General features: G+C 46.5%; 2 protein-coding genes and 1 long non-coding RNA gene across 6 annotated transcripts; all 3 read right to left on the bottom strand.

Annotated features, from left to right (window-relative positions):
• Nucleotides 1–582: 582 nt before the first annotated feature.
• Nucleotides 583–4,799, bottom strand: LOC147046665 (uncharacterized). Its single transcript, XR_015067977.1, has 3 exons — nt 4,456–4,799; nt 4,097–4,250; nt 583–2,743 (listed from the first exon to the last, which is right to left on the bottom strand). It is a non-coding gene; the product is annotated as an uncharacterized LOC147046665 (long non-coding RNA).
• Nucleotides 4,800–5,216: 417 nt separating this feature from the next.
• On the bottom strand, nt 5,217–11,784 carry slc5a9 (solute carrier family 5 member 9). Of its 3 annotated transcripts, XM_085928167.1 has the most exons (14): nt 9,359–9,526; nt 9,171–9,283; nt 8,338–8,409; nt 8,167–8,271; nt 7,919–8,083; nt 7,743–7,848; nt 7,467–7,547; nt 7,179–7,384; nt 6,814–6,949; nt 6,620–6,727; nt 6,396–6,546; nt 6,158–6,326; nt 5,872–6,087; nt 5,217–5,680 (listed from the first exon to the last, which is right to left on the bottom strand). In XM_085928167.1, exons 1-14 carry the CDS (start codon nt 9,408–9,410, stop codon nt 5,375–5,377), a joined length of 1,986 nt encoding a protein of 661 aa, XP_085784293.1. In that variant the 5' UTR covers nt 9,411–9,526; the 3' UTR covers nt 5,217–5,374. The 3 variants fall into 3 exon arrangements, with proteins under 3 accessions (XP_085784293.1, XP_085784292.1, XP_085784291.1); XM_085928166.1 differs by lacking the exon at nt 9,359–9,526 and adding an exon at nt 11,722–11,784 and having other exon boundaries at nt 6,158–6,546; XM_085928165.1 differs by having other exon boundaries at nt 6,158–6,546.
• Nucleotides 11,785–11,942: 158 nt separating this feature from the next.
• On the bottom strand, nt 11,943–15,008 carry ndufa11 (NADH:ubiquinone oxidoreductase subunit A11). 2 transcript variants are annotated; one of them, XM_085928021.1, is made up of 6 exons: nt 14,882–15,008; nt 14,496–14,616; nt 14,335–14,424; nt 12,999–13,091; nt 12,465–12,587; nt 11,943–12,132 (listed from the first exon to the last, which is right to left on the bottom strand). In XM_085928021.1, exons 3-6 carry the CDS (start codon nt 14,411–14,413, stop codon nt 12,020–12,022), a joined length of 408 nt encoding a protein of 135 aa, XP_085784147.1. In that variant the 5' UTR covers nt 14,414–14,424; nt 14,496–14,616; nt 14,882–15,008; the 3' UTR covers nt 11,943–12,019. The 2 variants fall into 2 exon arrangements, with proteins under 2 accessions (XP_085784147.1, XP_085784146.1); XM_085928020.1 differs by having other exon boundaries at nt 14,741–14,997.
• Between the last annotated feature and the right edge of the window lie 1,246 nt (nt 15,009–16,254).

The raw sequence follows: 16,254 nt of genomic DNA on the forward strand, positions 1-16,254 counted from the left end.
AACCCTAACCCTAACCCTAACCCTAACCCTAACCCTAACAAAAACCCTAACCCTAACCCTAACAAAAACCCTAACCCTAACCCTAACAAAAACCCTAACAAAAACCCTAACAAAAACCCTAACAAAAACCCTAACCCTAACAAAAACCCTAACCCTAACCCTAACAAAAACCCTAACCCTAACAAAAACCCTAACCCTAACCCTAACAAAAACCCTAACCCTAACCCTAACAAAAACCCTAACCCTAACCCTAACCCTAACAAAAACCCTAACCCTAACCCTAACAAAAACCCTAACCCTAACCCTAACCCTAACCCTAACCCTAACAAAAACCCTAACCCTAACCCTAACAAAAACCCTAACCCTAACCCTAACCCTAACAAAAACCCTAACCCTAACCCTAACAAAAACCCTAACCCTAACCCTAACCCTAACAAAAACCCTAACCCTAACCCTAACCCTAACAAAAACCCTAACCCTAACCCTAACAAAAACCCTAACCCTAACAAAAACCCTAACCCTAACCCTAACAAAAACCCTAACCCTAACAAAAACCCTAACAAAAACCCTAACCCTAACAAAAACCCTAACCCTAACAAAAACCCTAACAAAAACCCTAACAAAAACCCTAACAAAAACCCTAACAAAAACCCTAACCCTAACAAAAACCCTAACAAAAACCCTAACAAAAACCCTAACCCTAACAAAAACACTAACCCTAACCCTAACCCTAACAAAAACACTAACCCTAACCCTAACCCTAACAAAAACACTAACCCTAACAAAAACACTAACCCTAACCCTAACAAAAACACTAACCCTAACCCTAACCCTAACAAAAACACTAACAAAAACACTAACCCTAACCCTAACAAAAACACTAACCCTAACCCTAACCCTAACAAAAACACTAACCCTAACAAAAACACTAACAAAAACACTAACCCTAACAAAAACACTAACCCTAGTTTCCAAAGTGTATAAAGTCATTTAAATAACAATATTGTATAAATATTAGGTATAAACACAAAATCTACAGGCTTTACTTGTTTGAAAATGAGTGGGAAGATGTAAGAATTATTTCATTTGTCCAATGGGAAAATTGGGTTTGCTGCAATTCCAAATTTCTAAAGTGAGTGAATGAATGAATGAATGAATGAAGGAAGGAAGGAAGGAAGGAAGGAAGGAAGGAAGGAAGGAAGGAAGGAAGGAAGTCAAGGTTAGCTTTATTGTCAATTACTTTACATGCCAAGAAACACTAAGAGATCAAAATTGAATTACCCACTTGCCCACGGTGACAAGACAACAAAACATCCAAAAAACAACACAAAAAGCAAAAACAAGAAGGCACATACAATGTATAAACAAGAAAAACAAATAAATATAAATAAACAAATAAGGGGAGCAAGTGTGCATACAGCAGACAGCCAGAACATAGCGTGAGAGTAGTGCAAGGCAGCAAACGCGGCCCAAAAGGTCAGGAAATTATGCAGCCGAGGGCGGGAGAGAGTTCAGGATCCTAACAGCCTGGAGTATGAAGCTGTTGGTGAGTCTGGTAGTGCGGGAGCGCAAGCTCGACATCACAAATGACAAACATCATCTCACTAAGAACATCACACCACCCCACGTGCTCTTTTAAAATAACTTGGTCAATGTATTTGTCTAATAGATTTGCTGCAATTCCAAATTTCTCCAAAGGATGGTGACGAATCTTAACATGAAAGCTAATAGGACATAGTAAACACTTTTGAATGAATTACTTAATTTGTTTGTTAATTAAGTCATTTAAATAATGATTTTGGATAAATACTAGGTATGAACAAAATCTAAAGCACAAAATGGGCAGGCTTTACTTGTTTGAAAAGGAATGGGAAGAAGACTCGTTTAATTTATTTAATGGGAACTAGTAAGACTTATTTATTTTATCTGTTTGTTCCCAGGCAAAATTGGATGTGTTGCAATTCGAAATTTCACCACACGATGGTGCCAAATCTTAACTTGAGACCTGATAGGACATATTCAACACTTAGTTGAATTGATAGAAGTTGGTAATTAGACCAAATGGAGTAATTACACAGTTTGAATATGCTTTTGATTATTTTTAGGTAAACAGTTCTGCTTTACTTTGAGCATCATTTGAGCAGTCTGATAATCTACCAAATCTTTGAATTTAAGAATTTGTGATTTAAGAAATGGCTTATTATGTTCAAGGTAATCAGATTTGTTTATAATTCTAATGGCCTTCTTTTGAAAACTTCTGGATTACAACTTTGGATCTTTTCTTATATTAATTTGCAACAACGTACTCTGTGACAGATTAGGCAGTATAATCACGTGTTAATTTAAGAGTGCCCACACTCAATTTAATTAGGGTTATGTGTTAAATCAATTACTGTTAAACATGATTTGGGTATTTATAAGAGGATGAAACAGTAATGTTATCCATATTTTGTGTGTAATGAAGATGGAAAAGTGTGATATCAATGTAATGCGTTTGAGAAGGGACACTAGGAGTTAATTGCAATACTGTTGGTGGATTGCGTGGGACCAAACACGGCCGTCTACAGCCAGACGAAGCTTTAATAGGTGGTGTTTAACATAAATGGAGGAAGAGAGGCTTACTCACTTGAGACGTCTTCGCCGCCGACATCCAACCATTGTAGCTCCTGGTCAATGATGCGACTGATTTGTATTTTTATTCTTCTTGCAGTGGAAAACATACAGCCAACAGACACCGTGGAACCTACAGAAAGGAAATAAAACATTAACATTTAACATCAACCAACACTCACAGACACAACGTGACTACGTTTCAGCTAGGGTTAGCTTCACAGTTACACATTACTATTGCACAGTGAACGCGAGCTGAATCGACAGCTTTAGTCAAACTACACAAAAGTAAATCTCTTTAAACAGAATGAGTTGTTTTTACCGTGTACGCTCTAGACCAGGGGTGGGCAATTATTTTTTCCATGGGGCCACATGAGAAACTGAAAATATTGTGGAGGGCCGGCCGGCCACAAGGCTGAACTCAATTCTTCATATTATTAATTGCATTTCTTTATAAAAAGCAGTAAATAACATTATTTTTGACAAGCTGCTAAGAGTATATATCTTAATTAAGTCATGAAAAAGTGAGTTTTCCTTGCAAAAAATGTCATTTATTCAATCAAATATTCCCAAAACAATGGTAAACAAAGTGTGAACGTTTTTTACTACCTGTGACATTTATCCAATAAACTTAGATGCAGGCAATCAGATAATCAATATCTCTGAAGAAAAGCATGTAATTAAATAATTAAATCACTAAAACAACATCATAAAAACACACTAAACATGCAAATAAAAATAACCACACTACAATTTAAATCATGCACAACTCAACCATAAAAACATGCTTTAAAACTTCTACCTTCTTACATTTTTAAATTCTTTTTTCTTGTTCAGTGAGAGAAATCTAGTCTCTGCTGTGCTTTAACGAGTGCATCGAAGTGAGGTTGCATGTCTGAGGTGGAGATGCGAAGCACAGCTTCCAATGTCCTGTGCTTCCAATGTCCGCGCCCTCTCAACATCAGTCACGTTGTTATATTTCTCCACGTGTTTCGGTAATGCCGACTCAAATTGTAAGTCTTTAAACACGGCGATCTGCTCCCCGCAAACTAAACACAGGGCTTTACCTACGACTTCAGTAAATAAATACTTAGCAGTCCAGTTTTTGTTGAAAACCCTGCATTCAGCATCTACCGTCTAGACGGTCCAGTTGCAAGCAGAAAATAAAGATATTTCTGTTCATCTTCATGTTTGTATCCGCGGATTTGAATCTTGGCGGGAGTTCACGTCACGTCATTCACGTCATTTCGCGGCACATGACTGCGATGTAATATTATCTAAAACTGTAAATTAGAGTTAAAGTTATTTTTTAATCAACGCAATCATTTACAACCTTTGACCAGAAAGAATCGTCGAAATTCGGCGTATGTGGCAGGCAGCAGACGACAAATTCGACTTCCCCCCACACACGCACACTCACTCGCTTTTCAGGGCTACAAAAGTACTTATTTAAAAAAAAAAAAAAAAAAAAAAGAATTGTACTTACCGTGTACGCTCAAGACGGTCCAGTTGCAAGCAGAAAATAAAGATATTTCTGTTGATAATCCTCATGTTTGTACCCGCGGATTTGAATCTTGGCGGGAGTTACGCCTATTCACGTCATTTCGCGGCACATGACTGCGACGTAATATGATCTAAAACTGTAAATTACAGTTAAATGAAGTTTTTTTTTTAATCAACGTAATGATTTACAACCTATGACCAGGAAGAATCGTCGAAATTCGGCGTCCGTGGCAGTCAGCAGACGACGAATTCGACGTCCACCCCACCACACACGCACACTCACTCACTCGCTTTTAAGGGCTACAAAAGTACTTGTTTTAAAACACAATGAGTTGTATTTACCGTGTACGCTCAAGACGGTCCAGTTGCAAGCAGAAAATAAAACATTTCTCTTGTTAATCGTCGTGTGACTAACCGCTCTGTGTCGCTTCGCGCTACAGCCTACTCCCCGTTGAAAGCCACGCCCACAGATTTGAATCTCAGCGGAAGTTCCGCCCATGACGTCATTTCCGCGGCACGTGACTGCGACGTAATATGATCTAAAACTGTAAATTACAGTTAAATGAAGTTTTTTTTTAAATCAACGTAATGATTTACAACCTATGACCAGGAAGAATCGTCGAAATTCGGCGTCCGTGGCAGTCAGCAGACGACGAATTCGACGTCCACGCCCCCACACACGCACACTCACTCACTCACTCGCTTTTAAGGGCTACAAAAGTACTTGTTTTAAAACACAATGAGTTGTATTTACCGTGTACGCTCAAGACGGTCCAGTTGCAAGCAGAAAATAAAACATTTCTCTTGTTAATCGTCGTGTGACTAACCGCTCTGTGTCGCTTCGCGCTACAGCCTACTCCCCGTTGAAAGCCACGCCCACAGATTTGAATCTCAGCGGAAGTTCCGCCCATGACGTCATTTCCGCGGCACGTGACTGCGACGTCATATTATCTAAAACGGTAAATTGGAGTTCAATAAAGTTTTTTTTTTTAATCTACGCAATCATTTACAACCGTTGACCAGGAAAAGTCGAAATTCGGCGTATGTGACAACAGTTGCGGCCGTGTTCGCGTCACGACTGCGACTTCATATAGCAACCGCTGTTTTATTTAGTAAACTTGCTGTGTATATGGCACAATTGCTCAGTAGTCAGAACATGCGCCAAACATACATGATGATGCCGGATCGTTGTTAAGCCTAACCCTGTTAACAACTCCCCTTTGGAGCAAAGCAGATCAGCGGGCGAAGCTGCAGCGGACGTTCACGCATAGTAGCCCCACAGGAAGACGTTGACGGTGAGCAGTAGCAATGCGTTCACATTACAAACGTTCCTCCACAGCGGCGCCTCCTTCAGAGAGTTGAGCTTCGAGCCGCAGGCAACGGGAACGGCGCGAGTGGCACCGCTCATGCCGCACAGACGTAAGACCGTCCGCTGACACAAGCGGGCTGGCGGGTGCTCTGGGGCGTCGGCGGGGTCCGAGTCAGGTCGCTCCCGGGTCGTCGGCTCGGCGTTCAGATCCACGCGAGGTGACGTACTGTGTCTCGACCACCAGGTCAATCTGTGCAACTGACATCCCGGCAAGCACACTTCAACAACTTTTGCCATGTAGCGTGGAAATCGTATGTACGGTCGATCCAGATTACAATAAGCGGAATGAAAAGTGAAGTTGTTTTATTCATCGCCATCGATGAATGTTGTCGCTATCTTACTTGATTCACTGACAAGCATTGGCATGCGCGTGCGCGTGTTTGGCTCACGTGCTCGGAGGGTATGGCGGGCGTGGCCAAGCTGACGGCGATCATCACCAGGCCGCTGAGCACCATCAGGATAATGGCGAAGTAGAGGTAGTGCACCCTAGTCAGCAGGGCTGGACGCAGGTCCAGCTGGCCACACGCAGGAACCTCGTGGTAGAATTCCAGAATCATCCGGATCAAGCCTACCACCAGGCCCACCATCAGGCCCCAGAAGGCGCCCTGGCACAAAAAGGAAAGCTCACGAAGGCATGCGAGAGCGCGCCTGCCGGGAGGAGTACTGTGGACCCACTTGCTCATTGGTACGTGGCCAGAAAATGGCCAAGATGAAGACGGCGGTGATGGGCGGAGCCAGAAAGCTGACCATGGACTGGGCGTACTCAAAGAGTTTGCCGCTGTTTGCCGACTGGATGATGGGAACCCACAGGATGCTCGTGACCACCAGCAGCAGGATGAAGACCCTGCAGGGGCGGCGGGCGCAATGAGGCGCGCGGAAACACGGCACTGGCGCGCAATCGAGCGACACCTGCCTGCCCACAATCATGAGCTCCAGCTCAGAGGTGGCAGGTCGGGCCTGCCGGTAAAGGTCCAAGGTGAAAATAGTGGAGCTGCTGTTGAAAATGGACGTCAGCGACGACAGCAGGCTGGCGAAAATCACGGCAAGCATCAGGCCGCGCACACCTGCGCGCACACGCGTGGCACATTGAATAGCGGCGTGCATGTGTGTAGGAGAGGCTCGCTCCATCCTACTCACCCACTGGCATGAGCTCCAGCACCAGTTTGGGGTACGCAATATTGGAACAGCCCACCGGAGTCCCACACACGTGCAGACACACGGCCGGATCCACGCAAGCCACCTCATCTACGCGCACGTGCCAACTTATCACATTGCAGTGGTGCGTGCGTGCGTGCGTGCTTGCTTGCTTGTGTGCGTCTGCGTTATCTGACCTGGGAAGAGCGCTCTACTGATCATGCCTGGCATGACAATGAAGAACATTGGTAATATTTTGAGGTAAGCCCCGAACACACTTCCTCCTTTGGCATGACTCAACGAACGTGCAGCCAGGGATCTCTGAACAATCACCTACAACACGCACACACGCACATGGAGAGGAATGTTCCACAGCGGTTTGGATTCAATTACACTCGCTGCCATGACGCATGCAAGAGATTCCACAAAAGGCCTGGATGACGATCTTCAGGAAATTTTGGGACGCCCCGTGCATGGGGGCAGAAACCAAAAGTGAATTTTGTTGCATGCTTCGCACTTGTGTCGTGTGCCAGAACACATGCAAGGCTGAGAGTGTTCTTACCTGATCGGTGCACCACACCCATGTGGCAATGATGGTGAGACCAAAGATGAGTCCCGGCCAAGGCAGGTCGGAGGACACGGGGTCTCGCAGCATGTGGAAGGCGTCGGCGCGCGGGAGGTGGCACGTGGTGTTGGTCACCGTGGCCGTGGGAACGGATGACATGTACGCCTCCGTCAGACCCTCGTACCAGCCCACTTTGGAGAACGCTGTATGGCACACACGCACGTACACAGGCGTTACTGCCGCTTTGAGTGCATTGGCGTGAGTGAGTACGCACGTGCGTCCTACCGATGAACATGAGTGTGAAGGCTCCGCCCACCATGACGACAGTCTGGAAGGCGTCCGTGTAGATGACCGCTGACAAACCTCCTGCGCACCGCACGGTTAGCACGTTATGTTTAGCAAGTCAACGGGAGATGCCAAGTCTAGTCCTTTGCCTCTTCACTTTTTGACTTTGAGAAATTGTGAGTTTTGGGGAAGAGACCCGTCGGACGGCCAGGACGCCCCCCCCCCCCCAAGAATGTCATGTAAAAAGCAGCAGGCGTCCGTGTTGCCCGTGTCTACCTGCCATGGTGTACACACACGAGAGCAGGAGCAGAATTGCGGTGGACAAGTACAGATTCCACCCAAAGGAAACTTTGATGAACAACGCACCGGAGAAAAAGTCTGTCTGCAACACACGCGCACAAATCTTCATTGCATGTTTCTTTACACTCGTGCGGCGCGTGCGGGTGCCCTACAGCAAGTTTGGTGAAGATGTAGAGGACCAAGGACAGGACGGACATGTACATCTGGATCCTGCGTCCTCCGAAGCGCTTGGCAAGGTATTCGGGCATGGTCGCCACCCCGGCCGCTGCGTACACCGGGATGAAGATCCAGCCCAGAGCCACCAAGACCCACGCTGCCTACACGCACACGGCAGGGGTAAGGCCTGATCGGAGAAGAGGCCGCCCACCTGACCCCCCCCCCATTGCTTTCTTTTGTTTACATTCAACTCAAAGCCGCCCACAGCGAGGCCGCCAGCCGCTGCTGTACCCGCCAAGCCGATGAAGGCGCCACTTCCAATGTTACTTGACATCAGGGACGCTCCAATCTGCAAGATGAACGATGCCGTTGATGGATGGAATGACAGGTGCATGTTCCGGGGAGTCGTACTCACAGGCCACCATGTCATGGATCGGCCGGCTAGGAAGTACCCGCCCACTGTGCTGCTGTTGGCCTTCGCGGACGCCTGAGAACAAGATATTTTGGACACCACATTAGGTGCGGTGTGATACATCACACGTGTTCTCATAGTTGAACCACCTCAAAACCTTGATCTGAAAATACGGCACAGACCAAACTGGGCCAGAGTAGACGGCACAGATAAAGCCTTTCAAATGAGTGACTGAGTAGCCTAAAAGTAAAAAGTCAGTAGAAAAATAGATGCTCTACCAATGTTCGACAAACCAAAAAAACAGACTTCATTCGTCAAGTGGCATGCTGGTACAATAATTGGATATTAGATTTGGCCCAGGCAAATTGGCTATCCTAAAACATGTAGTAATTCCAAATTTCACCAGGAGATGGTGTTAAAGCTTGACATAGGGGTGACCTGTTGGGGGCCTAGTAAGAGTTACTTAGAAGTTAGTTCCTCAAAATTAACTTTTGTTAAACTGGCGGGGGGGGGGGGACTGGTTGAGTTCACCAGAAGATGGTGCCAAAGTTAACTTGACCTGACGGAGTAGCTCAGTAGTTAAATTGTTCGTGACTAGAGAAACACTACCTGTTCTGAATTACGCATAGCAACACACAATTTTGGATTATTTTATATTATTTTGCTTTGCCATAATATAATTTGTTACAGTTTCAGCAATACCCATGATCATAGTATGGTTATGTGTTAAGTTGATCATTACTAGACAAGATGTATGTGCTATTTTAGGGTTGATATATATATATCAGCAATTTAACAAAAGCCCCAAATCAAAGAACGCGTGCGAGCGCACCGACCCAGACTCCGACGACCATGACAAGGAGCAGGTAGACCACCACCACCACGATGTCGGCAGTCTCCATGGTTACTGGTCCAGGAAGTGTCGCCATGCCGATGCCTGGGATTCTTTCTGCAAGAGCCAAGGTCAGCTTCAGAATACAAAAGACTCTGCTGACATTTGCAAATGACTCAGTCGGCACTTCACCTTTCTGAAAAAGTGCCGTGTGATGCTTGCCAAAGATGGCCACAACAAACATCTGTGTACAACAGGTTCCTTAGGATTGAGTTAGAATGAATGGCTGGCTGCATGCAGTTTGGCGAGCAGGATTCCCGTGACGGCGTGTCGAGGAAGCAACGCGTAATGCTCGGCCGGACAAGATTTTGAAACTCGGGGCCAAACTCACAAGAATGCCCCCCCCCCCCCCCCTGCATGTAAAAATCCTTATCACGCTGTCACGTCGGCTCGCTGTTGTTTCAGCCTAAGACGCACACGCCTACTTGTCTCATGATCAAGAACTTGACCTTTTGGACTTCTGAACCGTGACACATCATGAAATAATAACACTGATGAAGGCTGAAGTACAAACCGAAACATGTCTGGTAATACAACCTAAAATATCTTGTTTGAGATAAAAGAACCAGTGAAGTGATTGACAAGTGAAAAACAAAATTAACTTAGTACAACTATAATAATCATACGGCAGACAGCACAGTTATCAGTTTTGGTAAATTAAATCTAACTCCATTTTTGGAGCTGAAAAAACAGAACAAAAAGGAAAAAAAATAAACCTAAGGGCAAAAAAGTGAATACAGAAAAACAAATTAGAAAAAAGTAAAGGCTGTAAAAAAAAAAAAAAGTATCACACAATAATCCCTCGCTACATTGCGGTTCTTCTCTCGAGGCTTCAGTACATCATGGATACCCCCCCAAAAATAAAAAAATCTCAATTGAGTAATTATAGCATGAAAGTTGCCCACACGCCAGCAGAAGGCAGTGGAGTGCCCACATAATTGCAGTATGTAAACTTGGACCTTTTTATATCTATATATTTACAGTATTGTCCATCCATCTTCTTCCGCTTATCCGGGGTCGGGTCGCGGGGCGGCAGCTTTAGGAGGAACTCCCAGACTTCCCTCTCCCCAGCCACTTCATCCAGCTCATCCCAGGGGATCCCAAGGCGTTCCCAGGCCAGCCAAGAGACATAGTCTCTCCAGCGCATCCTGGGTCGTCCCCGGGGTCTCCTACCGGTGGGTCATGCCCGGAACACCTCACCAGGGAGGCATCCAGAAGGCATCCTGATGGGATGCCCGAGCCACCTGATCTAGTTCCTCTCAACGTGGAGGAGCAGCAGCTCTACTCCGAGTCCCTCCCGGATGACCGAGCTCCTCACCCTATCTCTAAGGGAGAGCCCGGACACCATACGGTGGAAAATCATTTCGGCCACTTGATTCCTGGATCTTGTTCTTTCGGTCACGACCAATAGCTCGTGACCATAGGTGAGGGTAGGAGCATAGATCGACCGGTAAATCGAGAGCTTTGTCTTTTGGCTCAGCTCTCTCTTCACCACAACGAACCGGTACAGAGTCCGCATTACTGCAGACGCTGCACCGATCCGCCTGTCGATCTCGCGCTCCATCCTGCCCTCACTCGTGAACAAGACCCCAAGATACTTGAACTCCTCCACTTGGGGCAGGATCTCATCCCCGATCCGGAGAGGGCATTCCACCCATTTCTGACCGATGACTATGGACTCGGATCTGGAGGTGCTGACCCTCATCCCGACCGCTTCACACTCTGCTGCGAACCGGTCCAGTGAGAGCTGGAGATCACAGCCTGAAGAAGCCAACAGCACCACGTCATCTGCAGAAAGTAGAGACGCGATGCTGAGGTCCCCAAACTGGACCGCCTCAAAGCCTCGGCTGCGCCTAGAAATTCTGTCCAGAAAAATTATGAACAGAATCGGTGGCAAAGGGCAGCCTTGGCGGAGCCCAAGCCTCAATGGGAACGAATCCGACTTACTGCCGGATATGCGAACCAAACTCTGACATCAGTGATACAGGGACCGAACCGTCCTTATCAGTTGGCTCGGCACCCCGTACTCCCGAAACACCCTCCACAGAACCTCCCAGGGACACGGTTGAACACCTTCTCCAAGTCCACAAAACACATGTGGACTGGTTGGGCGAACTCCCATGCACCCTCAAGGATCCTGCCGAGGGTGTAGAGCTGGTTCACTGTTCCACGGCCAGGACGAAAGCCACACTGCTCCTCCTGAATCCGAGGTTCGACCTCCCGACGGACGCTCCTCCCAGCACCCCTGAATAGACCTTACCAGGGAGGCTGAGGAGTGACTCCCCTGTATTGTACCTTGTTATAAAAAAAAATTAGAATAGTTCTAAAAACATGTTTACAGTATGTACACTTGTATCTTGTTATTCATAAGTTGTTATATTAATAATAGAGTTCTAAAAACACATTTACAGTATGTATACTTTAGCTACATCTACCTGTTACACACACACACACACACACACACACACACACACACACAGACAATCTGCGCTGACCTTGCGTGTTGGCAGACATGTCGTTGCAGTGCTCCACTCCGCCTCGTCTGCCTCATCTTGGCGTGGCATCCAAATAAAAATTCATCTGCTGGGAGTTTGACCGTGCCAAAGACAACACGCATGCTCATCAAGCCAAAGTTGAAAGTGGGAGGAGAAAAAAGCGGGCGAGCCAGCACTGCGACTCGTTTGGCAACAAAAAAAACGACACGTCCAAGGCCGACTTTGTCACAACACAACTTTATTTCTTTAGGATGCACTAAAGGACAGAAGGACGCGTTTACAAAAGTTCCTGCATCGCTCACAGTTTGGGAGGTCCCATCAGTCTCCAGCCCTCCATCTTGGACACTTTGCCAAAGAAGGCCAGCGTTCCCAAAGCCAAACACGCAGATGTGCCTGTTGCCGCGCTGTGGGCTACACGCACACACACGCGCACACAGACACACACACAGAAAAGGGACAAAAAAACGGATAGATTCACAAGAAGCTGAGCAGGTATTAAGAATCAGCTGAGATGTGAGCACTTCAGTCACTCAAATCCAACAACGCCGTGTAAAAAAAGACAAGGGGGTCTGAAGTGCCCACAGTGTCATCACAAGTGATATCGCAGTGATGTCACTCGGTGCCACCGCTGGTCAGGACGATGTTGACGGTAAGAACATTGAAGGGTTAAAAAAAAAGAAAAAGAAAAAGGAAGACCCCCCCCCCCCCCCACACACACACACACACACACACCGACTACTTACTCCTGGCCCCCAGAAAGATGCCGGAAGCGCAGCCGCCTACAAAGTAGTTGAGCGGATCGTCCGGAGCTTCACGGGCCTGAGCGCTGAGACACGTCGCCATGCCAAAGATGGCGCCCATCGCAGCTGGAGAAGAAAACGCGACACGCAAAGCCGTCAAAATGAGGATGTGAAGCGCAGCAAAAGCTAACTATGGTAACAGTCACGTCCACATTTATGTGACCCAAGTAACGGCCGCGTTTGGATTTTTTAGGGGTGGGCAAAATAAAAAATATGGCAATCCATCTGTTGCCGCGCCCTCTGTCGGAAGAAGAGCCGAGATTCTCTGGCTTTTACGAGACATCTGCAATAAGCTTCAAAGCAACACTGCAGCTCTACAAAGCCGCCTCTTTCGAGTCAGCCGACGATAGTTGCCGTTGACCTGGTTGTTGTACTGTCATATGGTCACACTACTGGTATGAATGTAACCGTGGGAATGATACAGCCGTCTTATGTACAGTAACTATGGCAACCACTGTCAGGCCGGCGGTCTCTTACCCATGGTAACAGTGACGTTTCCGGCCCGCTGCACAGCTTCCATCGCAGTTTCAGGCTGGAAGGCAACAATGTGGTAGGCCGAGCCCACCAGGCCTGAAAAACCCAAATGACATGCTAGGTAAAGCTCAAAGGCAGCCAGTGTGCCTCGTTTGATCGTGTCGACGCAAGAATTAGAGCAGATTGTGACAACCTGAGGTGTTGCGTGTGATTGCACTGCAGGACTTTCGTGAGATGAATTACTCGTTGATCCCAAAGCAAGCAAATGGAAGCTTTTTTTACAGGAATCAACTGCTAAATCAACCAGGAACTTGTCAATATTTGACATCTGTGGGAGAGCAATTAGCTATATTATACTACTTGCCAACGTTTTGCGGTTGCCGACGTCATGTAGCACGGCTCTAAAGGCATCCTGATACATAATTACACATTTTAATAATTACATATTTTAATCAGTGGCTCATTGTTAGCACGTGTTTGTTTTTCCCAGGCACTCCGGTTTCCTCCCACATCCCCAAAACATGCTCCAAATTGTCCCTAGGTGTGAGTGTGAACGGTTGTTCGTCTCTGTGTGCCCTGCGATTGGCTGGCACCCGGTTCAGGGTGTCCCCTGCCTACTGCCCGATGACGGCTGGGATAGGCTCCAGCATACCCGCGACCCCCGTGGGGACAAAGTGGTACAGGAAAAGTAAAGATGGATAGATGGACATATTTTAATCCAGCAGTGGGAATTAATCGAGTGCAAATACCTTGCACCTGTATAATACATTCTGCTTGTTCAAACTTGAATCACTTTGTACTTGTGCAACTTGTACTCCTTGCTTTTGTGTGCTGGTTTGGCCGAGTCAACCTCATCTGAGATGTGGACTGATTGATTGAAATCGATTGGTTATCAACAATAAGTGTGACAGAGGCCAGCCCGGGAGCGTTAGCCACCAGCACCTGACATACACCTGACAAGTGACGTTTCATACCTCTGGCGATGCAAAAGTTATCAAGATGAGCTCATGAAAACTCAACAAAATAAAAACTAAAATAGATACGACTTATCTGACTGATGTTAAAGTCACTATCATCATAATATGTCCATCTTTGCAAATGAATACCATCCATGACCTTTTGGGCTTCATTTTAAATTCATTTATTTCGGTGTTGCGGTACCTCTGTAGAAAGAATAGTATACGACCTAACCTCTTTGATTTCAATTATCACTCACATCGCAAACACAATAGCTTTAGCAACGACAACGGGAAGTGACTCGGCGGCGGCGTTCGCTGCTCAGCGACTTTCGGCACGTCGAGTTTCACGCAGACGGTTGACTGTGAGCAGCAATATTCACCCAGAGTGGTGGCCAGCTTGGTTGTGATCCATGTTTTTTGCACGCAGTCGGTGCCCTCTGGAACGTCCCAGTAGCCCATTGCTCCGGAGCCTGCGAGCAGCAAGGACAAGTTGGCCAAATCTCGCGAGGCGAAAACCGAGGCAGGGCGACGTGCTGCTCACTAGCGCCTCGTACTGCATGTCGAATTTCCCCCGCAATGTTTTAGTCAATTGCAACGGCAGCCGCTGTAGAGATGTTTGAACTGGATACAGGACGGACAAAAGAAGGTCGACAAAAGCACACCTACAATACAAATCAGGAAAACAGTTGAAGGCTACAAATCTACACTCGAGTGTAACAGAATTTTCAATCTATGTATTTTCAGGATCTTTATGTTGAATGTTGAATTCAAAACAAATGGATTTACTTGACAGTGTCTTTAAACTGCTAATATTTCGTCTCTGGTTTCCAACTTTTGTCAGAAGGGGGATATTCTATTCATTTGGCTCCCAATGAGCGACCGAATGTGTTACAATTGGGGCTGGGTAAAAAAATAAAAAATCAATACCATTAAATTTTGACTTAATCGATTCACAGGACATTAAATCGATGATTGCATCAGACCCATATGGTGCGCACTGGGGTTATTTTTCTGCCACAGGCTCGCAGCAGTCTCGTGCGTGATGACGTCATGTATCAAGTGATGTGCATTCCAGTTCTTTTGAGTGAACAGAATCTTTAGAATCAGTTTACTCTAACATAATCGTTCAAAAGACTAGTCCCCTGTACCCCCCCCCCCCCCCCCCCCCCCCCACACACACACACACACACACACAACACACACAACACACTGATCCGTTGATGAATGGGAAAGGCAAGCCAGCAGACACTCACTCAGGGCCGGTTCTAGGAATGCACATAAGAGGGGGCAGTCAGAAATGTGAAGGGAGCATGTTCTATTTATTTATTTATTTATTTTTATAGACATGTTTAACACTGTTAGTGTTTTCTTCACGGCAGTTGTTAGCTGTGTGTCCAGATCTCAACCTGGAGAAGTGGATTGCACTCTGTCAGGCCTTTGCATTCACGATTCATGGAATTGCCAATTCGCCCATCTCCTGCGATACGGTGCAATACAGTACGATTTAATTTTAAAACAATGCCATCCGGCGGCTCGGTGGCGCACTGGGTAGCACGTCCGCCACAGTTAAGAGGTTGCGTGCTCGATTCCACCTCCGGCCCCTCCTGTGTAGAGTTTGCATGTTCTCCCTGGGCCCGTGTGGGTTTTCTCCAGGCACTCCAGTTTCGCTTGGTAGGCCGATTGAGCACTCCAAATTGTCCCTAGGTGTGAGTGCAATAGTTTGTCTCTGTGTGCCCTGCCTGCGATTGGCTGGCAACCGGTTCAGGTTGTCCTCCGCCTACTGCCCGATGACAGCTGGAATAGGCTCCAGCACACCCGCGACCCCCGTGGGGACTAAGCGGTTCAAAAAATGGATGGATGGATGGATGGACAGTGCGATGCGATACAATGCAACTGCATCTTACAGGTCGTATTAATTTTCCGATGCATATCGGTGAATCTTCCCAACCCTAGTACAGTGTGTAAACTAGGGATGGGAATCTTCACCATCAAAGCGATACGGTAGACATCTTGATACACTGCCAACGATTCGATGCATTCACGATTCATGGACTTCTGCCTTCTAGGAAGAGATACAGATGCCTGCGCTCCCGCACCACCAGACTCGTCAACAGCTTCGTGCTCCAAGCTGTCCGGATCCTGAATTCCCTCCCCCCTCCGCTACATGACGTCCTGTTCTTTTGGGCTATGATCTGGCTGTCTGCTATTAGTGTGCTTGCTCCATTTTGCTGCTCTTATTTGTCCATTAATTTATTTATTTATTGTTTATTTATTTGGGTTATTTGCTTATTACTTCTTCA

This window comes from Syngnathus leptorhynchus, chromosome 13, assembly GCF_054491065.1.
Source record: "Syngnathus leptorhynchus isolate UIUO chromosome 13, UIUO_Slep, whole genome shotgun sequence".
Lineage (NCBI taxonomy): Eukaryota > Metazoa > Chordata > Actinopteri > Syngnathiformes > Syngnathidae > Syngnathus > Syngnathus leptorhynchus.